Below are 24,398 nucleotides of genomic sequence, written 5' to 3' on the forward strand. Positions count from 1 at the left end.
TGTGTGTGTGTGTGTGTGTGTGTGTGTGTGTGTGTGTGTGTGTGTGTAAGGGAATTTACTCAGTGTCCAATCAAGTGGGTAGTTAGAGTTTGAAACAGTGACAGACTAGGTCCAAATCACATAGAGAAGATTGCTAGTTCAGTATGATTAAATTATTGAAATTAAACTTGAAAATAAAAAGGGAGGGGCGGCCAGGTGGCTCAGCGAGTAAGAGCACCGGCTCCAGTGTTGGGATGATCTGGATCAAATCTGGGCTCAGATACTCAGCACCACACCCAGAAATAACTGGCCATGTAACCTTGAGCAAGTTACTTAACCCCGATTGCTTAAAAAAAAAAAAAGGAAAATAAAAAGGGTTAAAAAAAGAAGGAAATGAGATCAGTCGGGTATCTTCATAAGACCATACCAACTTTTTGTAATCACTATTTACATTTCTTTAAAAAATTGATAGTTTTTTTTTTTTTTTTACTGATTTTCATTTATGAATATGCCCCTTCCCGCTTCCTTACCCAGTGAGCCATTTCTAATAAAAGAATGAAAAAGAAAAGTGTTTCTTTTTCTGGAATAGGGATTCTTTTTTTTTTTGAAGGGCAATTGGGATTAAGTGACTTGCCCAAGGTCACACAGCTAGTTTTTGTGTTAAGTGTCTGAGAGCGGATTTGAACTCAGGTCCTCCTGACTCCAGGGCTGGTGCTCTACTCACTGTGCCACCTAGTCGCCCCTGGAATAGGGATTCCTAACCTTTTTTTTTTGATGTCATGGTCCCCTTTAACTCTCTAATGAAGCTTATTGACTCCTCAGAATAATGTTTTTAAATGCATAAAATGAAATATGTTACAAAGCAAACCAATTACAACTAAATAGTTATTAAAATACTTAAAACACTCAGACCCTATGATCTCTGTTCTAGACTGCTATTAACTGTACCTTCAATAAATTCTAGAATTTTTCAAGGAATCAAAGTTAAGGTCATTGACTTATGGAAAAGAATTAACCTTGCCTTTTTTTGTGAAAAAAAAAAAAGCCCATAAAATCAGGGTCTGTAAAGTCCAATTCTAGTCACCAGAATTATGGACATTGTACCACTGAAACACTGCCTTTCTTTTTTTGAGGGGTAAAAAGGTGCTAAATACTTAACCATTGTGGAAGAAAATTCTGTACTTTGTATATATTCAAGTCTACTAGAAATAATTTTTTAAATTTAGATTAAACGAATTTTTAACATTTCTTCTTAGAGAGAGGTCCAGAGATCCAGAGATCCACAGAATTACTACATACTTCTGAAAGTGTCTCTTACATAAGCCATTTTGGAATTGCAAAATTGCAATTTGGGTGAGTTGGTCAGCTCTGATTACTCTTTCCCTCGATTCTTGTGTTGCACTCCATATTTTAGGGTTATATTCCCCACTAAACTCCTCCCCTCTGTCCCCACCTTTCCACCCCTGTCCCCTGCTAAGGATAGCCCTTCCCCTTCCCAGGTCAAGAGAAGAATTCCAAAGAGGGGAGTGATTATCTGGGAAAAAGAAATCTTTGCATCGTTTTTTCAAAGCTTCTTTATATGTCTTCACAATTGCATTCTACTTTACCTTTACCACATGGTCACTGGAAATCAAACATTGGGTGACTTTTCAGTAGAATGAGAGGTGGCATGATAGAGTGGGAAACACTGTTCTGAGAATCATGAGACTTGAGTTTGAGTTTTGGCTCTGATATTTACTAGCTGTTCGACGCTGGGTAAGTTATTAACCTATCTGAATCTCAATTTAATAAAATTATTTAATTTTTAAAATTAAATTTTATTTTACTTTCAGATTTGCATTCTCTCTGGTACTCCTCCTCTCTCCCATTCATTGAGAAATCAAGAAAAACAATACCTATCACAAGTATGTATATCCTGCATTAGTCATATCCAAAAAAAGAAAAAAAGAAATGAAGCAAAAAAAAATTAGCTTCAGTCTGTACTCTGAGTCCATCAGATTTCTGTCTGAAGGTGAATAGCACAGTCCTTTGGAATTGTGGTTGGTCATTGTATTGATTAGATGAATAACAATCTTCTCTTCTATAAAGTAAGTATATTAATACATATATACTTTACAAGGTTGAAGAAAGTACTTTGTAAACCTTAAAGTACTATAACAATAGTGAACTTATTAATATTTTTGTTTGGAAATAGGTTGGTCTTTTGGAATCTAGGGCAGGAATTGAGGTGATGGAGAGATGAAGAAAATGAAAGTTTTAGATGGATTTCTAGAAATGGGGTGGGATGTCTATTAAAAAAGATTTTAAACAACCCTAGATAGAAGATGACTGGAAAAAACTTAGAATTAGTGAGTTGATAGGAAACTTTGCTATCAGTGGGAGAGAGTTTATAAGCAGTAACTTGAAAGTTTTCCTCTGAATATGCCACATGTAATACAGTTGAATTTCAAATTTTCTTTTGGTTAGAGATGTCATTTCTATATCATCATAATAAATTATCTTACATGTAAAGTGATTTTATATTTTTACTGAAATTTAGGAACATTATAATTTTGTTCTGAAAAATTATTTTTAAACTTTAGTTCCTCATTTCTAAAAACCTTTCATAAGAAGAGACTATGTCTGTTGTGCACAAGCTGTCATCTGGATGGCTACTGGATCATCTTGCCTTCATCAATAACATTGATTACCGCCTCTGCCAGCACCATGAACCAACTTCCAGTAATGCTGTACCCATCTCATCTCCCCACTGTGATTCTCTTACTCTAACTTCTACATCCTCTGTTGAACTTTCTGCTACACTGATGGCTTCTGAGACTGACACAAAACCAGGGACTGATGAAAGAGAAAATAAAATGTTACAGCAAAAATATACATTTCGAACTGAACTGTTTCATGTTACTAAACCCTATATGACAATAGCTGATTGCACAGCATTTCAGAAAGGAAATAAAATGGAGGCTCAAAAGAATGACAGCATGAATCATGAGAAGCAAGAATGTGTTAAAGACCAAGATTCTTTTTCTGCTGTTAGGAAGGTATGAAGTCTTCTAAGAAAGTATATTGCTTACACATTTAAATAATTTACGATAATATTTACGATAAAAAATATTTACGATTCAGATAGCTCATATAATTTCTTTTCACTCTCAGGAAAAATAAGCAAGAAAGAACAAAACAAGTTAAGATGAGTATTAGTGGAATACTGTGTAAAGAGACCTGAATGTAAAAATCAGATGGCCATGTTTAACTCAAAAGCAACAAACAGATTTCATACAGACTTTCAGAAAAGTTTTCCTTCTTGATGAATTCAATTTTTTTTTCTTTTTGGAGGGTAGAGGGGAGGGCAACTGGGGTTAAGTAACCTGCCCAAGATCACAAGGCTAGTTTTTGTGTTAAGTGTCTGAGGCCATATTTGAACTCAGGTCCTCCTGACTCCAGGGCCGGTGCTCTATTCACTGTGCCACCTAGTCACCCTGATGAATTCAAATCTTTTTTTTTTTTTAAGCAATTGGGGTTAAGTAACTTGCTCAAGGTTAAATGGCCAGTTATTTTGTGTGGGTGTTAAGTATCTGAGGCCGGAACTGATCCCGGGTCTCCAATTCCGGGGCCGGCGCTCTTACTAACTGTACCACCTGGCTGCCCCTGAATTCAAATCTTAAAGGCTTAGAAGTCTAACATTTTTTGGAATTTAGGAACAATAGAAGTAGTATGCTAATTGAAATGAATCGCACTGAATAACATGGAAGTCATATGTACAATCAATCTTCAGTAACTCCCTGAGACAGCAATATAGTTCAGGAGCAATGATAATAACTCTATAATCAATATGTAAATCTTTGAGGATTGAGAAAAGTTCAGCTCAAAGCCATGGGAATAAAGGTTATTGTTGTCCTAATTTTACAGGAAAAAAAATATAAGACTAAAGATCATCTTGCAGGTTGTTGTAGATACCACTAGTAGAAATCTTGTCTCTTGACTGAATCTGATGTATTGCCTCATAGGCTATATTTATTCCTGCTTTGGATGTTGAATATATTTATCTTTCTATATATTAGGAAATATTATAGCATTAATGTAAACAGATTTTTCTTAATAAGTTCTATCAGGGCCTATCTTACTAATGAGGCAAAATAGATACAGTGATAATAAATATAAATTTGGTTTATTTGACCTTATTACAAAATATCATGATTTGTGCTGTTGATTTTTATTCATTAGTTTTCTGTTTGGGGACAGCATACTATAGTCCAAATTTTTTGCCTTTATTTAGCCTAAGTACATAATTATCACCAGTATGGACTAAAATATACAATCCATAAAAGGGAATGTGGCAAAAGAAATTGCTTACACATATTTTACAAGTCTGAGACATTAGCTTACCTTTTTCTTGTTTTTGTTTTCTTTTTAGAAAGGCAAAAGATCTATTGCATTCAATCAAGGTGAATTGGATGCTATGGAATACCATGAAAAAGTGAGTTTCAATATTTAATAATCATAATGGAAACTTTGTGCAAAATAGAACAGACCAACAAATAACACAAGCATTTATTCTGTCAGCGTCAAGGATTCTGACCTGGCCTGATTCTGACTTACTAACCTAAATTTAGTAGAGTGACATAATAAACTACTTTGAAGAACATTCAAATGATTGATGCTCTATATCTCAGATTACATGAGTATTTGTGCATATATATTACTATAGCATGAATTAAATGAAGCTACATTAGTTGAATTATAGCTCTGTTTTTTATTTTCTAAATCAGAAAATCCTTAAGCAGAAATTGGATGACCATTTCTCAGGGATATTATAGAGTGAAATCTTACATGGGGCAGAAGATTAAACTAATGACCTCTAAGGTCCCTTATACTTGAAATTATTCTTCAAGTATAGCTTCCCTTCCTCCTTGCTGCCCTGTCCCCTCCCCCCACAAAAAACCCCACAAGTGAATTTCTGGCATTATTAACCAAATCAAATTACTTTTGCTGTTGTTCCTAATTGGGACCCTATCAGTTGATTCCTCTGATGCCTCACTCATCATGCCTTTTACTTTCCTGATCAAAGTGCCTTTCCTTGTCCTCCATTCCCCTTTGTGTATAGAAGGTAGAAGGTAGGTGGACTATGGTAGAATTTAAGGAAATGCATGGGGGAACACTTAGTATTTGTCCCCTCTGACAAATAAGATAGCTTTTTCCTCATCCTCCACACTCCTGCCTCTGTTCATTCAATGGCTTTTTTTATGTGAATGATAATTAACTGAAGTGCTATAGTATATCTTAGAAAAAAATTCTAATCTTAGTAACCCCCATCACCAAAACAAACATTAAATAGATAAATAATAACTGACATGTATATAACACTTCGCAAGGGATGCAAAGTGCTTTACATGTTATCTCATTTGCTCATCACAGTCCTATAAGGAAAGTCTTCCCCTGGTAGAATTTTTTTCTTTGGTAGGTGAGAAATCTGAGGCTTCAGCTAGCTAAGGGACTTGTCTGTGGTCAGACAAATAATAGGTATCTTAGGTGAGATCTGAACCCACATCTTTCCAACTTAAATCCACCATTTTCTTTATCACTCTGAATGGCTTCAAACAAAATTTAAAAGTATACATAAAACTATAAAATATAAATTATTAAAAATTTGTTTTAACAGTCCCATGATCTTTTTGCTATGTACCCTCTCATCTCTTTTCTACAGTATTTTTTTTGGGGGGGCAGTTGGGGTTAAGTGACTTGCCCAAGGTCACACGGCTAGTTTTTGTGTGTGTGTGTGTGTGTGTGTGTGTGTGTGTGTGTGTGTGTGTGTTAAGTGTCTGAGTCTGGATTTGAACTCAGGTCCTGACTCCAAGGCTGATGCTGTATTCACTGTGCCACCGCCGCCCCTATCTACAGTATTTTTTTTAAGTTACTGCTAGTGTCATGGGCCATAAAATGATCAAGGAGAATGAGAAGAGACAAGACCAATTATTGAGTACTTACTATAAACCCTTAATTATGCTAAGTACTGTAGATGATACAGACATATTTAAAACCTAGCTTTTGTCTTCAAGGAATATAATGTGTCATAGAAAAACCACACTAGATAAAGCAATTATAGAAGAATTAAATATTAAACTATAGAGGACAGGGCCTGGACATGATTTTATTGGTATAGGAACTCCTAGGTGAGAAACAAAATAAAACAAAACAACTCTACCAAAGCAGGTTGGCATTTTCTCTGTCATTTAGTCTTAGAGAGTAACCTAGTGACTTACCTAGGGTCACCTACTGTGCACCAGAGACAGAATTTGACCCCACTTCTTCCTGGCTTTGAGGCCAACTTTCTGAACCCTACACCTTGGTGAGCACAAAAGGTTATTATTGGATTTGCATGATGAACGTGGTCAGTGACCTTTGTGAAGAAAACACTTCAGTATAGGTTCAGAGCAGAAACTACATTATAAGCATTTGGAGACACGTGTGGTAGTAATGAAATGGAGGTATTGAGGAGAGACCACTTGTTTGAAAGGTCTGGCGAAGGAATTAAAGAAAGACAAGACTTCTTTAACTAATCTAGAATTATTTTCTCATTTATTTTGGAACTTACTTTGTTGCCTAGAAACTCTGCTTTGGAGACCAAAAAGCAGAAATAGGTGGTAATGCAATAGAGTCAATGCATCATCCCATCAAACATATTTTTAAGATTTTGTTATAAAATATGGGAAAATGCTAAATGAATAAGCATAACAAATATGTATTAGGTTGTTATAATTGCTTTGATTTTTGTCCTATAGACAGTATTGCACAAGAGTATCAAATGAATTTAAGTAATTGATTCTTTTCCCTAAAAGGAAAAAGAAGGATATAGTTATAGTAAGGGGAAGATGCTCCTTTAGCTCTGTGTTAAAGACAGGCAAGAGTCATTTAGACAACCAATTATATTGACAGGATGTCATAGCCAAGCTCAGAATTTACCAGGTGGAAACTGAGCCAAGAGTCTTCCCAAGTCCTGTTCCTCCCCATTCCCACTTCCAGTATTCCTCAGAGATAGATATCCCCTGGTAGCATTTCACAGATGTCACACCCATTAGGCTGCTGGCATTATAGATCATTGGCTCAATGACCAGCTGCCAAATCTTATTACTGTAGTTATATACATACATACATACATATATATATATATATAAAGGACTCAAAGTTTCCCATATCCTTCTTATTTCAACCAGTATTCTATAAGTACATTGATTTTAATCTAAACATTTATAATATAAAAAATATAGATGAATTTAACTGTGGTAGAAATAACATCATCAGAAAAACCTGTTTCCTTAACATATTTTTATTATTCCATTTCAGGTCAGGGGGTTGATTTTGGACGGCACCACGAAATTAGTCCAAGAAGGCCTGAAAAGTGGTTTTCTTTACTCACTTTCAGAAAAACTGGACAATGGTAACAAAGTTACTACTGTAGGACTTGATAGCTGTGGTTTGGCTGAACTATGTGACATGGCTAAACAGTTGCCTTTGGTGAATGAAAATGATACAGTACAGTTGATAGATGCCGATGTATCTGTTCCAGAACAGGATGTATTTTCACGAATTACCCAAAATAGCTCAAACTTTACAAAGATGATTATTCTAATGGGACAAAAATACCTGTTGCCACCAAAAAGCAGCTTCCTCTTATCTGATCTTTCTTGTATGCAGCCACTTCTGAATTGTAAGTACATGTATATTCTTTTCTGAAAGCATTGTCTCCTCCATTTTGTGATAGATTACAATAGCTCACAAGTTGAATTATAGACTTTAAAGTGGTTTACTTTGTATAAGATTGAATAAAGGTCAACATTTGTGAAGAAGTGGTACCAAAAATATTTTTCCCATTTGAATTTTTTCCTTTAAATTTATTCTGAAATTCTATAGATAGAAACTTGAAAATTTTGATAGATTTAGATGGTAGTTTCTGTCATTTTGGACAAAGTTACAAAGATTTTAAAAGAGTATTCAGAGTACAAATGATTATAAACAAGTGACTTTACCAAACTTTTTTTTTGGTGGGGGAAGGGCAAGGCAACTGGGGTTAAGTGACTTTCCCAAGGTCACATGGCTGTCTGAGACCAGATCTGAACTCAGGTCCTCCTGACTCCAGGGCCGGTGCTCTATTCACTCTGCCACTTAGCTGCTCTTAAACTTTGTTTTATAACAGGAATATTTTCAGTATTAATTATTTGCTAAGCCAATAATTACCTTTCACATATAACTTCTAAATTTTTTTTTGTATCTATATCTATATATCATATATATTTTTGGAGGCAGTTGGGGTTAAGTGACTTGCCCAGGTTTACATATCTAGTAATTGTCTGAGTCTGGATTTGAACTTAGGTCCTCCTGACTCCAGGGTCTTGGCTATATCCACTATGCCACCTAGCAGCTGCTTATTTTCTATTTTTAAACAAAAAAAAGTCATTTATTTTTTCCCCCCTTTCATGTTCCCCACTCCTGCTGGAAAACAAACAAACCCACAAACAAACCCCAAAACAAAAATAAAAATAAAAACCTTGCAACACAAGCAAAGCACATTTTTATATTGGCCATATCAAAAAATGTATATCTAATTTAATTGTTCACCTCTCCATTAAGAAGTGGGTTGTATTCTATCTTTGGTTTCCTGGAATAATGGCTAATCAGAGTTCTTAGGTATTTCAAAATTTTCCATTTTTACAATGTTAATGTAACTTGTAAATGAATGATTAAACAGTTGCTTTGAATTTCTGCATTCTATTTTTTTTTTTTTTGCTTTGCTTTGAATTTCTTGAGGTGTTTCAGCACAGAGCAAAGAATCAGAATTTTAAACACCATTCTTTGAAAGTGCTAGGTTTAGGAGCCATCTCGAACTGTCTTATACATATTTATTTTTTCATTTGGCTATTTTGGAGGTAAAATTCTAAGTTATAAAGCAACTAGCACTTATATAAGTAATTAAAAACCTTTAAAAAATGCCAATTGGCAGTCTGATCTGCACTTAATAATGTTATAAAGTCTGGGAGTCAAATTACAAAGGTAGTTTACTACATATTTTAAATTGAAGTGATTATGTCATAACATTACTGCTGAAACTAATGGACCATGTAGAAATCACAAAGAGAGCAGACAATGGTCTGATTCATGAGGTTATCAAGCAGCAAAAAAAAATTCTTAGCAAAAGAGTATTTTTCTTCCTCTCCCTTATTTTCAATTCATCAAAAAGGAAAATTATAATAACTTCGCAGAGAACATAGCCATATGAAGTAACCACTGGTTTTTTAGGTATATTGTTCTTGTAGTAGTTTATTAGATTAAATGCTATAATACTTTTTCTGTTATATTTGTGTCTAGTTGAATGTGCTTCAGTTTGAGTATGACATTTGGCTTTTATGTGTGTAATTTGTGATTACTACACAGGAGCTTTTCTCCTAAAGTTGTGCTTTTGTTTTCAGATGGGAAAAAGTATGATGTAATTGTGATCGATCCACCATGGCAGAACAAATCTGTTAAAAGAAGCAAAAGGTATATTGTGGAAATTTATTCATCAAAATTTACTGTTAAGACCATTTCAAAGCTTTAAAAAAAGTTACTCATTATTTACTAATAGTGGTGAATAGTTTTTCAAACTTTTAGTTCTTATTTATGCTTTTAGACTTGTCATTTTTTTTACCTTGAATTTATAATTTTATCAGAGTGAATATTCCTTCAAAGAATATATCTTCTCATCATATGTGATTGTTATTTATGCATTTTTCATAGTTCCTTCACAGAAGATCTAGCCAATGTGCTGGAACCCTTTCATTTTTTTGGTATCTCTGGGTTACTAGTTTGTCAATCAGATTTTCCAATTTTGTTTCATTCTCATTATATGATTGGCTTACCTCCTTTTCTAGGTATAATCATCCTCCAAAATGCCCTCTTTACTACTTCTTGCGTCCAAATTGTCATTGATAACATGTTTATGCCCATAATGCATTTTCCATTGCCTTTTGGATTATTTGTAATTTTAGTTCTTTTGAGAATTAAAGAGAGGTACTCTAGTACAGTGGAAAGATCACAAAGGCAAATTTGATTCCCATTTCTTTGCTACTTATGAAAGAGTCATTGTTTCCCTGGGTTTCAATTTCCTCATCTATATAAATATACAATCTTATAATCCTACGAGATTATGGTATTCCCTAATTCACAGACATACAGCATTACTAAGAAAATATTAGAATTGAAATTAATTTCATGAAGTGGGCAGGGAATTAGCAAATGGAAGAATTGTATAAGAGATGACACATGAACTGAACCTTGAAGAAAACTAAGGGTGAAAGGAGAAGGAAGTGAGGAAAAATTACATTCCAAGCATGGGTGTGTGTAGGGGAAATAGTCTATACAAAAGCACAAAGGTAAGAATGCCATGTATGAGAGAAAAGTAGGTCATTCTGTCTGGAATATAGAATAAGTGAGGAGTAAGATACATTGTCTCAGATTGACTCAGGCTGGAGCCAGAGCACGAATGTATTTTGTTTTGCCTAAGGGTAATAGGGAGCCACTAATGTATTTTGAGCAGGAAAATGATTTGGTCAGAGCTAAGTTTTAGGAATATTATTTTGGAAGCTATATGGAGGATGGAGGTATAAGTACCAAGTCTTAGCAACTTATATGCATATGGATATAGGGAGAGGAGGGGCAGCTAGGTGGTACAGTGGATAGAACTATGGACTTGGAGTCAGGAAGACTTGAATTCAAATTTGGCCTTAGACATTTGCTAACTGTGTGACCCTGGGCAAATCACTTATTCTCTGTCTCAATTTTCTCAACTGTAAAATGAGCTGGAGAAGGAAATGGCAAACCACTACAGTGTCTTTGCCAAGAAAACCCCAAATGGGGTCAAGAAGTGTCAGACAAACTGAAATGACTGAACAATAACAATTATAAGACTAGCACTGGCCTAGACATTATGGAGTACAAAAGAACTATAATGTGGGACTTATTTGAAAGGACCTTACAATCTACATATGGGGAAAAGACATACATATATAAAATGGTAGATGACAATGTATTTAATAAAGTCTTAAATTGAGCTGTATAGACAACTAGAAGATAGGAAAATATGTAATAATGTAAGTCACATTATATAAAGCACTTAGTGCAGTACCTAGAATATAACAGGCACTTAATTGATGCTTATTCTCATCCCTTTTCCCTAATTTGTTCAATGTGCCTCATGATAAGTGGTAAAGGAATAGAGGCAAGAGAGATCGATGTAGAGGGTTTATTGGGGAAACCCTCATGGAGCAGGAAGTAGGACTTAAACTAGTAGAATATGCTTCTGCAGAGAAGAGGGGTGAGGGTTTCCTAGGTGGGGAAAAAACAAAATTAGTAATGGCATCGAGGCTGGAGTTAGGATGAGATTGATTGTGCTGGAGTAGAAGTTTTGTGTTGGGATGTAGCAGGATAGCAGCCAGAACAGAGGCAAAGTTTTTGAGGGCCTTAAAAACCAGGTGAAGGAGTTTAGATTCAGTATTGTACAGTAGAGTGTAATTGATCATTCTGTAACAAAAAAGGTCGAAACCATAGAAGTGGTATGTGGGATTAATTGGAAGGAGGGCCAGTGAAAGGCAGAAAGACTAGCCAGGAGACAAATGCAGTAATTTGGGTAATAAAAGTTTGGCCTAGTAATGGTAACAATACAAATTGAAAATCTAACAAGAGTTAGTTACAAAAGGAAAAGTGAAATTAGTAGATATTTCAAAGGAAGAACAGACAGGACTTTGTGACTGATTGGATTTAATGGAGTGAATGAAAGGGAAGGGTGAAAAATGGTTCCAGTTTTTCTATCTTGGGAGGCTGAGAATGAGTGTGGATGTGACAGTAGCTTAAGTAAAAGTTATAAAATATTTAAAACTGTAATTTAGTCCTGTAAGAAGAGCAAGGACATTAGTGTTCTTTAAAAGTGCCTTTCATATGTGTCAGTAAAATTATTACAATAGTTTTAGAAGAGATGAATTCCACTTGCAACAAAGCCTGTCTATATTAAAGAAGAAAATGGACGGTACTTGTTATCTCAGGAATGTGTCCACTGGGTGTCACTGTTGATTCATACCTAGCACTTCTTTTAGATGGGCATAATTCTATACAGTTCCCTGTTTAATTCTTGTTTTTTACTTCCTACCAAATTTTCCTTTATTTGCGGTAATATTTTTTTTTAAATCATATGTAGGTACAATTATTTATCTTCTCGGCAACTAAAACAAATACCTGTCCCCAAACTGGCTGCTCCAAACTGTCTTGTGATCACTTGGGTCACCAATCGACAGAAGCACCTGCAGTTTGTAAAGGACGAGCTTTATCCCTATTGGTCTGTGGAAACACTTACTGAATGGCACTGGGTGAAAGTAAGTTCTGAACTTGTTTGAGGATTTATTTACTCAGGTGGCATCTTTTGACTACCATCACCAGTTATTTGTTGTCTTTCTTTACTCATTTAACATTGTTTTGTTAAAACCTATTCATTTCTCAGTTTCTGGGTGATGGCAGATGGGGAGGGGGGCAGAACACTGTCCTAGTCACTCTCCCCCTTCCACTTTGGTCTTTTTGCCAGTTCCTTTTCATTTCAAGGCTTCACTTGGTGCTAGGGAGGGTGGTAGTAGGGGTTGGAAGTAGGGAGGATGGTGGTGATGGCGTTGCTGTTGGAGGGAGGATGAGAAAAGAGATGAAGAAATGGCTAGATTTTTAAAAACTCATGCTTTTGAAACCCTCTCAATTAAAATTCTTAAGAAGGACAAGATACTGATTTTTAATGAAGATTTTTTTTCTTTTTGGAGGGGGGAAGGCTGGGCAATTGGGGTTAAGTGACTTGCCCAAGGTCACACGGCTATTACGTGTTAAGTGTTTGAGGTCAAATTTGAACTCAGGTCCTCCTGACTCCAGGGTTGGTGCTCTATTCACTGCGCCACCTAGCTGCCCCAAGATACTGATTTTTAAAGACAAAATAATTCACCCAAATAATTTCCCTAATCCCTTCTATATTCTAAAGCAAATGAAGCTGTTTCTAATTAATTATAGTTGTCTTATTAATTTTAGATAAGTAAAATTATGATATATTTAATTTTTTATGTACTAACTGCATGTTTTTTTGGGGGGAGGCTTACCAGTGTTTTGGCTTTGCTTTTGTCATTTCTATACTTTATTTGATACTGAATTTTTAATCAGAAGTGAAATTATAATTGTTTCTATGAGGAAAATATGATTTACTTTCTCATATTTTACTTTAAGACTCAGTTTTTAGGAACACATTACAACAAAAAATAGGAACTCTATATGTCCTATATAATGGTCCTTCAGATTAGCTGATTAGAAAATACTCATTTTTCTTTCCAGCACCAGAAAACTTTTGTGGATTTATTTGACTTTTTTATTCTTCTATGTCAGATCACGAGGTCTGGAGAATTTGTGTTCCCATTAGATTCTCCACACAAAAAGCCTTATGAAGGTTTAGTACTGGGGAGAATTCAAGGAAAAACTGTTTTGCCATTAAGGTATGAGAAAAGTATTTTTCAAAGTTGGTATGGTATAAGTTTCTTATTAAGCAAAAGTCACTCTCACTCTTAATTTGTACATATTTGAAAACCTGGTAATTGAGAATGAGTAGATAACTTTTCATTATAGTTTTATGTCACATTTACTCTTATCGTATTTGTTTTCTCCTGAGTCTAACTGCCCTTAAGTTCTACACTCTTGATACTTAAATTGAAGATTTTCCTTAACTTTCTTCTTGAGAGTAAAAATCTTAATCAGTTCATTTCAGTCAGTCTGTAAACATTTATTAAACACCTACCATGTTCTAGGCACTGTGCTAAGTGCTAGGTATGCAAAGAAAGACAAAAGATGGTCTCCATTCAAACAGTTGTGTACAGTTAAGCCCTGGAAAGAACAAATTGGAAATAATCAATAGAGAGAAGGCATACAAATTAAGGGCGGGGGGGAGCGAAGGGAGGCTTCCTGTAGAAGGTACTAAAATTAATTGTGAACTGTTCCCTTAAACACACCTCTCATGATAAATTTTTATGATTTTTCTTTCCCATCAAGGCTGCCCTTGGTGGTGGTAGTGCTGCAGCAAGGGAAGTTGTTGGGGAGTGAATGCCCACAAGAAAAGATGAAAAAAAATCATGATGCCTATAATTTGTGCATATAAACATCAGACTTGGTGATATAACTTACTTTTTAATTCTTTTATAAATAGGAATCCGGAGATGAAAGTACTTCCAATTCCAGATCACAAATTAATTGTCAGTGTACCTTGTACCCTTCATTCACACAAACCACCTCTTACAGGTATGTTTAGGTTATTCTTGTTATACTGTTTGGGCTTTCATTAAATTCACAGATCATAAGCTTGGCATTTAAATGCTTTAAAGATTTTAAAGTATTTAAAAATCGAGCTGGTAAAACAGTATATAGTGGAAAGAGACTTGGATTTGGCCTCAGGAGCCTTGGGTTTATAGTCCTGTTCTGCCAGTTACTACCAGGATTCTCTGAGGGTCCTTTTCGATTCTAAAGACTTGCCCAGTGTCACACATGTATTTGAACCCAAGTTCTCTGACTCAAAATCCAGCACAGTTTCTACTATACCATGATCCTGTGAGTAAACCCAATATTAAAAAAGTCTGCAGATGGAGAAGTTGATAAAGTAAGATCTGAAGGGTCTTCTGTAGAAGCTTTGGATTCTACCTATTTTATTTCCTTATTTTGAGAGAGGACAGTTTTCTTGAGATGCCTTTAAAATGAATTGTTGTTATGGACTACAGTCCCTGGTAGTCATAATGCTGCTTTGGGTTATTATAATCTCCTTACCACTAAACCATAAGTTACTGACATTTTTCTTTTCAGGCAATTGAGAGAAAAATAGTAATGCATTTCTGATTTTTATACTTCACATTACTTGGGAAAATGGTATTCAATCCATGACATTTTGCTTTATACAGATTTTTTTTTTCCCGTGGAAACATATTTAATTAATTTTGAGGCTATCTATGCTATAAAACAACTTAGGAGAAAACCTTACCAGGGATTTGCATAATATTTAGTTTCTCATATAGAGGGTTCTTTATACATTACCAGATTGCTTTTGCTTTTGAGACATAAACAGGTGACATCTACCTGATTATTCCAAACTAGCAGTTTTTTTTTCTGTGTATAATTTATTGTCTTCCTTTTTTCAAGTGATATAGGTTCCCCTTCCTCCCCCTCAACATACTTATGTGACTTAAAATGAAGAGTAACTTAAAGTGTATGGAGAATTTAATACCGATTTTTATATTCAGCCTAAGGAAATCTAATAAGTAGTTGTCTCCTTTATATTTCCCACAATTACAGATTTACAAAATGAAAACTGCTGTGCTTTTAAAAAAATCTGCTATTTCTGAATAACTAAAGTTATTAGCTTAAAAAATGAGTTATTGTATCTAAAAGTCTTAGGAGACTGTTAAAAATAGGGTATGCAGGTTAGTTATATAAAAAAGAATCGTCAAACTCTGTGGTGGTAAGGTATAAAGTGATGCAGTGTTTCAGTTTTTCCTGTAGAGGGCAGCAGAACCACACTGTGATGTTTGAGTGCCCTCTGAAGTTGAAAGTTTTGTAACACTATCTGGATGACTCACATAGATTACATTTTGTTTAAGTAGTCATAATGACAAAAACATTAGTATTTATGGCTACTGTCATCTTATTCAATGCTACTCTTAAAAGTTCATATGTTAGTGTATAAGGATTTGTGCTTCTGGTGAAGCAAAAAAAATCAAAGTAAGTCATCAAAAAGCAACATTCAGTTTCCTGCAGAGCATTTAACTATGGAATCATGACTGTAAGGGTTTTGGATGATACATGTTCTGTGTTTAGTGCTCACAGTTTTAATATGTCATTGAAATGTACTTAAACTGTTTTATGCAAATTCATTAAATGAAATTTTCTCACTCCAGGTTTTGATTCAAGTAACAGTAGATTTTTCTTTTAGTTTAACTTGTGATATCTTTCATGAAATGGTAAAGATACATTTCCTTATACAGGAGAATTGGCAGAATATTCTGTTTCATGGAGGGTACTTTTACTGTATTCTCAAGATTAGAATGTTTTCCTCCCATAGATTTAAAGATATTATGAATATGAAATGTGAAAATGTGAAAATAAGTGCACTTTAGAAAACTTGACAATCTTTTTAATCTACATTAAAAAGAGTTTACATTGTTAAAAAACTTTTGAATCACAAGTATTTTTTACCGTTCATATTCTCCCTTATTTATAATGCTATATGCTTGATGATCATTTCCTCCTGAAAATGTAAAAAAAAAATAGATGAGATATTATGAAGTAAAGTTTAAAATGTGATAGGATTATCATGGCATTAGATTTTATGCTACTAAAAACCAAATCATGGTTTAGTGTTTTGAGCTGGCAATATGGTATACAGTAGTGGGACTTAGACAGGAGAAGACTTTGTTATCTGTTAAAATGTGAGTTAATTGGGAAAATGTGGTGACATATATAAAGTTTGGCTTTTCAGTTAGCTTGTTTACAACACATCTGTTCTGTACATTTAGAAATGTTTGTTCTTTCAACATGGATTGCTGACATGGCAGGTTTTCCTTGTGACTTGAAGCAAACACATCCTCTTGGTTCTCACTTCTTCTACTTCCGAGCCTTTGACTCACTTGAGAACTGAGATCAGCTCTCTCTGTTCTGGAGCTGTGCTCCCCCACCAGCAAGAGAATTTAGTCTCCTGGTAAAGAGACTTAGCAAGTTAACCCAGCGGGCTGAAGATATAAAGGTCACTGAGACCCTTGGGAGCTGCATAGCAACTATCATTGGGACTGACCAGTAATCCTGCAAGTGGTTTCTCTCATGCTTTCCTGTTAAGAGTTTAAATGCCTTCCGGCTTTTTAAAATAATGGTAGAAATAATGTATTATCATTTGTCAATTAAAGGTCTAGTATTTTCTCTACATTGTTTTTGTTTAGTTTGTTTTTCACCTGAGTTCAGAGCAAGCCAGCAGAAAAAAGTAGAGAAGATGATGGGATGGATAAGCAGAAGCTGGGGTGAACAGAGATGAGGACAGAGAAGACCTTCATTTTTTTTCTCTGCCTACATGCCCAGCTAGGAATAAAGAAGGATGATTAGGTATTTGGCGATTATCTCTTTATAAATAAAGCCAACCAGTAGCATCTTGATTTTTTTTTCACCCTAAATGACGCCATTTTGTTAACTATGGATTTAGAATTCAAACATTTTAACTAACTTAATAAGTTATATATTTCCATTAGTTTTTTCTAATTTCTTTACAAAATTCTTAATAAAGTTAAAGATATGGCATAATAGCATCTGAATACTGCCTATCCTTCCCCCCCCCCCTTATTCCCTATTGAAGTGGGAGGGAAAAAGAAACTATAGATGTGTTTAAAATTTAATAGTGCTCAATGGTGTACCACTCCAGGTGAGGAGCTGGGGGGGGGGGATACTAAATGGTTTGTAGATTCTGGTTGTGAGTGTTTTTTTTTTTCTAAGATCAGGTCTCCTTTCTTAAGCAGATTTTCAGTTTTTTGATGACCTGAGACTTCTGGTTCCTTACCTGCTCACTTGGCTTCTGGTGCAGGGCTTTTCACCCCATCGGATTCTCAGTTTAGTAAATGTATGGACAGGCTGACTGAAAAGATTTTGGGTTTTATTCTATCTTTGTACAAAAGAAAAAGCCAAAATACCTGCTTCTTTCAGGATAACCTTAGGCCACATTAAAGGTGACTGGGGACAGGTAAGGCAAGGATTCATGGGGAAGAAAATGAAAGAATGATAGTGTTATTGTCCTCTGGTCCTCTGGGGAAATCTTTTCTGAGGGCAGCAGCCTTTAATTATTTATTTATGAAGAGACCAGAATTCTGCAAACCAACCTTTGCTAGATTGTCCTGAAACTTGAATCTCAGTTACATCAAACTCTAGGTATCTTCAACCTTGATTTAATATTTAATAGCCAGTGTTCAATCAATACCCCTTTGCCTATTCGACTCATATCATGATGAAATAGTAATTGAAAAAACATATGACTTAAAAATGATTGCTGTGTTGTTTTTAAAGATTCAGATATCCCCAGAGTAACCAAGGGTATGCATAATCCTTTAACATAATTTCTTGTGTGTGTGTATGTGTGTGTGTGTGTGTGTGTGTGTGTGTGTGTGTGTGTATGTGTAAGCAGTTAGATGACACAGTGGACAGAGTTCTGGGCCTGGAATCAGGAAGACCTGAGTTCAAATTTGGCCTTAAATACTTACTTAGTTGTATAACCCTGGTGAGTCACTTAACCTCTGTTTGCCTCAGTTTCCTCATCTGTAAAAGGGGGATAGTAATAGCACCCACCTCCCAGAGGATCAAATAAGATCATAATTATAAAGTGCTTGTGCTTATAATTATAAAGCACAGTGCTTGTTGGCACATTGTAAGCACAATTATAAATGTTTCTTCTCTTCCTCCTCCTTTTCCTCCTTTCTTCTTCCTCCTCTTCTTCATATTGGGTATCATTTAGTTGTTTATATAGATGTTCTCAAAGGCTTCCCCCACCTTTTTTCCCTTGGAAAATCCCCATGGAATTCATTGATTAAAAAATAAATTGACCTATATTCAGGAGATGTTGGGTTGACAATATTGAAAAATTTAAAAGTCACCTCTGTAGGCGCTGAAATCTTCATTTCTTATCCCTCAAATGAAAACCGAGAAATCAGGGCTCTTGAAGGCTCTGAAGGTGGTGTTCTCAATCTCAAGGGCACTGATTTCCAGTGACTTTCCAGCTATAAATAGTAAAGCCTGTTGATGAAATCCTAGAAATTAGTTTGCTGTCCTTAAAAAAAAAATGAAATATTCTCTTATTTTTCTTTTCTTAAACAGCTGAAAGGAAATTGTTTTTTTTTCCCCCCTGTAATCATCTTTGGCTTTTTTTTTTTTCTTAACAGAAGTTCTAAAAGACTATATCATGCCAGATGCTGAATGTTTGGAATTGTTTGCCCGAAACTTACAGCCTGGATGGACTAGCTGGGGAAATGAAGTTCTTAAATTTCAGCACATTGATTATTTCATTACTTCACAGATTAGAAACTGACCATAATCTTCTGACTAAAGTAACAGTTCTCCTTGTCTCCTCCACTGTCTGCCCATGTGGCCTACTTCATTGTGCCTTTACTACCAGTTGAAAACTTGGATATTTAAATAGGACTCAGTTATTTTATGGCAAAATGCGCTATAGTAACCAGCCTTTGTATTTATTGAGGATGAGTTTAACTTCTATTTTTAACTCTGCAAATAGCAGGTTAAGAAGGAAAAAAATGGGTTACTAATATTCTCATGGTCTGTTAAAAAACAAATCATAGACACATATCTCTGGCATACAATTATACTCTGAAAAGTGTTCAGAGTATAATTGTATGCCAGAGATACCTGCCAAGTGCATTGAGGTTTATGCAGTATTCTTGGTGGTTTTAGATTGTATGTCAGGGTCACTTGTCCATGCTTCTTTCTTTGGACTCATTTTAAGAAATGAATGCTTTTCAGAAAATAATAAACATGTTTTTAAAGAATATCCATATCATGAATTTTTTTTCAAAGCATGAATTTGGAAACAGAAGACCTGGGTTCAAATTCTGTCCTTGGACACTTTAAAAAAAATCTTTTATTTATTTATCTTTAGTTTTCAACATTCATTTCTACAAGATTTTGAGTTACATATTTTATCCTCATCTTTCCCCTACTCCCCACCCCAAGATAGTGAGCCTAATGAATACTCCTTCCCCCATTCTACTCTCTCTTATATCCTCCCTCATTCTCCCCCAACTTTCTAGTAGGGCAAGATGGATTTCTATACCCCAGTGCCTATTTATCTTATTTCTCAGTTACATGTAAAAAAAAAACATTTTTTTTAAAGCAATCGGGGTTAAGTAACTTGCTCAAGGTTACACGGCCAGTTATTTCTGGGTGTGGTGCTGAGTATCTGAGCCCGGATTTGATCCAGGTCACCCCGACACTGGAGCCGGTGCTCTTACTCGCCGAGCCACCTGGTGGCCCCTAAGCAATTGGGGTTAAGTAACTTGCTCAAGGTTACACGGCCAGGTGTTTCTGGGTGGGTGCTAAGTGTCTGAGCCCGGGATTCGATCTCCAGGTCTTCTCAACACTGGAGCCGGTGCTCTTACTCGCTGTGCTACCTGGCCGCCCCTAAAAAAAAATTTTTTTTTTAACATTTGTTTTTATAACTTTGATTTTCAGATTCTTTCCCTTCTTCCCTCCTCACCCACCCACACTGGGAAGACAAGCAATTCAATATAGGTTGTACATGTGTAGTTATGCAAAACGTTTCCATAGTAGTTATCTTCTGAAAGACTAACTATATTTCCCTCCATCCTATCCTGCACCCCACTTATTCTATTTTCTCCTTTGACCCTGTCCCTTTTCAAAATTGTTTGCTTCTAAGTACCCTCTCCTCCAATCTGCTCTCCCTTTTATTATCTCCCCTCTTATCCCCTTCCCCCCTCCTTTCCTGTAGGGTAAGATACCCAATTGAGTGTGTATGTTATTCCTTCCTTAAGCAAAATTAAATGAGAGTAAAGTTAACCCATTCCCTTTCACCTTCCTGTTCCTCCCCTCCATTGTAACAGTTTTCTCTTGCCTCTTTTATATGAGATAATTTACTCTATTCTATCTCTACCTTTCTCCTCCCATTATATTCCTCTCTTACTTCTTAATGGTATTTTTTCAATATCATCCCTTCCTATTCAATTGATCCTATGCCCTCTGTCTATGTCTATATGTACATACATATACACACACTCACATATGTATTTATATACACATACATTCTCCTATACATATTCCCTTCAACTGTCCTCATACTGAGAAAAGTCTTATGAATTATCATTTTTCCATGTAGGAATGTAAATAGTTCAACTTTAACAAGGTCCTTATGAGTTCTTTTTCCTCTTTACCTTCTAATGCTTCTCTTGCTTCTTGTATTTGAAAGTCATATTTTCTGTTCAGCTCTGGTTTTTTCATCAAGAATACTGGAAAGTCCTCTATTTCATTGGATGACCATATTTCCCCCTGAAACATTATACTCAGTTTTGCTGGGTAGGTGAGTCTTGATTTTAGTCCTAGCTCCTTTGACCTCTGGAATATCATATTCTAAGTCCTTTGATCCCTTAATGTAGAAGCTGTTAGATCTTGTGTTATCCTGATTGTGTTTACACAATACTCAAATTGTTTCTTCCTTACAGCTTGTAATATTTTCTCCTTAGCCTGGGAGCTCTGGAATTTGGCTGTGATATTCCTAGTTTTCTTTTTGGGATCTTTTTAAAGAGGTGATTGTTGAATTCTTTTAATTTCTATTTTGTCCTTTGGTTCTAGAATATCAGGGCAATTTTCCTTGAGAATTTCTTGAAGTATGATTTCTAGGCTCTTTTTTTGATCATGGCTTTCAGGTAGTCCAATAATTTTTAAATTATCTCTCTTGGTTCTATTTTCCAGGTCAGTGGTTTTTCCAATGAGATATTTCACATTGCCTTCAATTTTTTCATTTGTGTGAGTCTGTTTTATAGTATCTTGGTTTCCTATAAAGTCATTAGCTTCCATTTGCTCCCATCTAATTTTGAAGGAATTATTCTCTTCAGTGAGCTTTTGAAATTCCTTTTCCATCTGGGCAGTTCAACTTTTTAAGGTATTCTTCTGCTCATTGGCTTTTGGGGTCTCTTTTGTCATTTGAGTTAGTCTATTTTTTAAGGTGTTATTTTCTTCAGTATTTTTTTGGGTCTCTTTTAGCAAACTGTTGATTCATTTTTCATGATTTTCTTGCATCATTCTCATTTCTCTTCCCAATTTTTCCTCCACTTTTCTTACTTGATTTTCAAAATCCTTCTTAAGCTCCTCCATGGCCTGCAATCAGTTCATATTTTTTTGGAAGCTTTTGATGCAGGAGCTTTGACTTTATTGTTTTCTTCTGGTTCCATGTTTTGAACCCTTTTGTCACCCAAAAAGGATTCTGTTGTTTGATTGTGCTTCCTCCGCTCACTCATCTTGCCAGCCAGTTACTTGACTTTTGAGCTCTTTGCCACAGTAGAACTCTGCTTCCAGAGTGGAGAGAGCTGTGTCCAAAATTGTTGGGATTTTTGAGGCTGTTGTCAGAGGTCTGAGGAGGGTGTCCTCTCTACAGCCACCACAAGTTCTGGCACATTGGCCACACACCCCAGGACCACCACCCAAGACTGTGACCCAGATCCAAGCAGGTCAAAGCAAGAGAGATTACCTTTTGAATGGTTTCTTGGTCTCCCTATGATCTGCAGGCCAGGAACTCTGAAGACAGTCATGTGGCAGCAGCTGCAGCCACCCTGGGGCTGCACACCTCTCACCCTGGGACCAGGGGCTGGACTGTTCCAACAGAGTTCCCTACTGACCTTTTACTTTCTCTTTGGTGTTTATGGGTTGAGAAGTCTGGAAACTGCCACAGCTGCTGGTGATTCACTCTCCTCAAGTCTGCTTCAGCTAGTCTGGGCCACTGGTTAAGGCCACCCTGGGTCTGGCATGGCTTACGTGGGACTATGTTTGGCTCCCAGCTTGGTGTGATAGCCCCTTCCTGTCAGCATGCTAGGCTGCCTTCAGTGGGAGATTTGTTTCTCTCTGTCACTTTGTGGGTTCTGTAGTTCTAAAATTTGTTTAGAACTTATTTTACTGGTATTGGAGGTGGTTGGTGTGAGAGCTTAAAGAAGTTCCTGCTTTTACTCTGACATCTTGGCTCCTTTCTGCCATTGGACTCTTAATAGATGTGTCACCCCTAGCAAGTCACTTAACATTTTGATGTCTTAGTTTCCTGATTTATAAAATGAAGTATTGCCTCTAGGATTCCTTAAAGGTCTAAATCTGTTATCCTATGGGATTAAGATCTGGTTATAGACTTGGGTCTGCTAATCCCTAACCAGGTGACTTGGACAAGTAATGTAACCTCACTGAGCCTTGCTCAGTTTCCTCATTTATAAAAATGGGACCAGTAACACACCTGTCCTTCCTGCTAATCTCACAGGGTTATTTTGAGGATCATATGAGGTTAAATGCCTTACAAACAAATATAAGGTGGTGTTAGTATTCTATTCTACCTATTAACTAAAAACAGTGGTGGGTCCAGTGTTAACAGAATTACCCAGAATCTCAGAATTGGAAGGGCTGCTAGGTGACTTAGTTGACAGAGTACCAGGCCTAGAGTCTGGAAGTCTCATCTTTCCAAGTTCATATGTGACCTCAGATTCTTACTAGCTATGTAAGGCAACTCACTCAACCCTGTTTTCCTCAGTTTCCTCATCTATAAAATGAGTTGGAGAAGGAAATGGCAAACCACTTCAGTATCTCTGCCAAGAAAACGCCAAGTGGGGTCACCAATAGTGGGATGTCAGTGAAAAACAACTGAATGATGTCAACATTCAGAATTGGAAAGGGTATTCAGAGGCCTCTGAGCCCAATACATTCCTGAATGGCAACTCTTTCTGCAGAAAAGAGCCTTTCTTGATTATCATCATCCAGTGAGAGGGAACTCCCTCACTCTTGGGGCAGCCTATTCTACTTTTGGAGAGATTTAATTCTTAGGAAAATTTTCTCAAATCATCCTAAGAGACCGTTAAGCACTTGAAAACATATGTGTTTTCTCTTTGTTTCTTCTTTTCTTTTCTTTTTTGTATTTTGGAGGGCATTGGGGTTAAATGACTTGCCCAAGGTCACATTTTTGTTAAGTTTTTGTGTTAAGTGTCTGAGTTTGGATTTGAACTCAGGTCCTCCTGGCTCCAGGGCTGGTGCTCTATTCACTGTGCCACCTAGCCACCCCAAGATACCTTTTTTTGGCAGGGGGGAGGGCAGGGTAATTGGGGTTAAGTGATTTGGCCAAGGTCACACAGCTAGTAAGTGTTAAGTGTCTGAGGCTGGATTTGAACTCAGATCCTCCTGACTTCAGGGCTGGTGCTCTATTCACCGTGCCACCTAGCTGCCCCTTAAGGAATTATTCTTATGTTGCTTATTTTACTTGATCTGACTTAAAGCATTGCTGAGGCTTTCTTAGGTCTTCCGTGTTTCTTTCACTCCTCACAAACTGTTGGCTTCTCCTATACCTTCCAGGTTGTTTTGTTAGTTCACCATTACCTTATCCATCAATCCAATTTGTTCCCTTCAGCCCTCTTACTTATTCTAGGTACATAGTTGTTTTCACAGCTTTGGCACTCAACTAGCTGTGTGGACAGTGGTGAAATCACTTCCCTGAGCCTCTGTTTCCTTAAATGTAAATGGGGGTTAACTCTGGTAGTACCTACCTCAGGATTGTTGTGAGAATTAAAAGAGATTAGGTATATAAAGCACTTTGTAGACCTTAC

At 36.1% G+C, this 24,398-nt stretch overlaps 1 protein-coding gene across 6 annotated transcripts; it reads left to right on the forward strand.

Annotated features, from left to right (window-relative positions):
- Positions 1-361: 361 nt before the first annotated feature.
- Positions 362-19,663, forward strand: METTL4 (methyltransferase 4, N6-adenosine). 6 transcript variants are annotated; one of them, XM_069099722.1, is made up of 10 exons: positions 362-1,332; positions 1,812-2,066; positions 2,616-3,017; positions 4,391-4,453; positions 7,318-7,681; positions 9,438-9,507; positions 12,197-12,371; positions 13,408-13,514; positions 14,219-14,310; positions 16,572-16,972. In XM_069099722.1, exons 2-10 carry the CDS (start codon positions 2,040-2,042, stop codon positions 16,691-16,693), a joined length of 1,422 nt encoding a protein of 473 aa, XP_068955823.1. In that variant the 5' UTR covers positions 362-1,332; positions 1,812-2,039; the 3' UTR covers positions 16,694-16,972. The 6 variants fall into 6 exon arrangements, with proteins under 6 accessions (XP_068955823.1, XP_068955824.1, XP_068955820.1 ...); XM_069099723.1 differs by having other exon boundaries at positions 363-1,332; positions 16,611-16,972; XM_069099719.1 differs by lacking the exon at positions 16,572-16,972 and adding an exon at positions 18,966-19,663 and having other exon boundaries at positions 365-1,332.
- Positions 19,664-24,398: the final 4,735 nt, after the last annotated feature.

The sequence above is a fragment of the Petaurus breviceps genome, unplaced genomic scaffold (assembly GCF_028583685.1).
Source record: "Petaurus breviceps papuanus isolate PSGF00001 unplaced genomic scaffold, PetGlider_PUasm1.0 38, whole genome shotgun sequence".
NCBI classification, from domain to species: Eukaryota; Metazoa; Chordata; class Mammalia; order Diprotodontia; family Petauridae; genus Petaurus; species Petaurus breviceps.

Bases quoted from the DNA above. Each gene is read 5' to 3' on its own strand.
- METTL4 (XM_069099719.1), top strand. From the start codon at position 2,040: ATGAATAACAATCTTCTCTTCTATAAA. The intron at 2,067-2,615 runs GTAAGTATATTA...GTTGTGCACAAG, and splicing joins ACAATCTTCTCTTCTATAAA to CTGTCATCTGGATGGCTACT. The intron at 13,515-14,218 runs GTATGAGAAAAG...TTTTATAAATAG, and splicing joins AAAACTGTTTTGCCATTAAG to GAATCCGGAGATGAAAGTAC.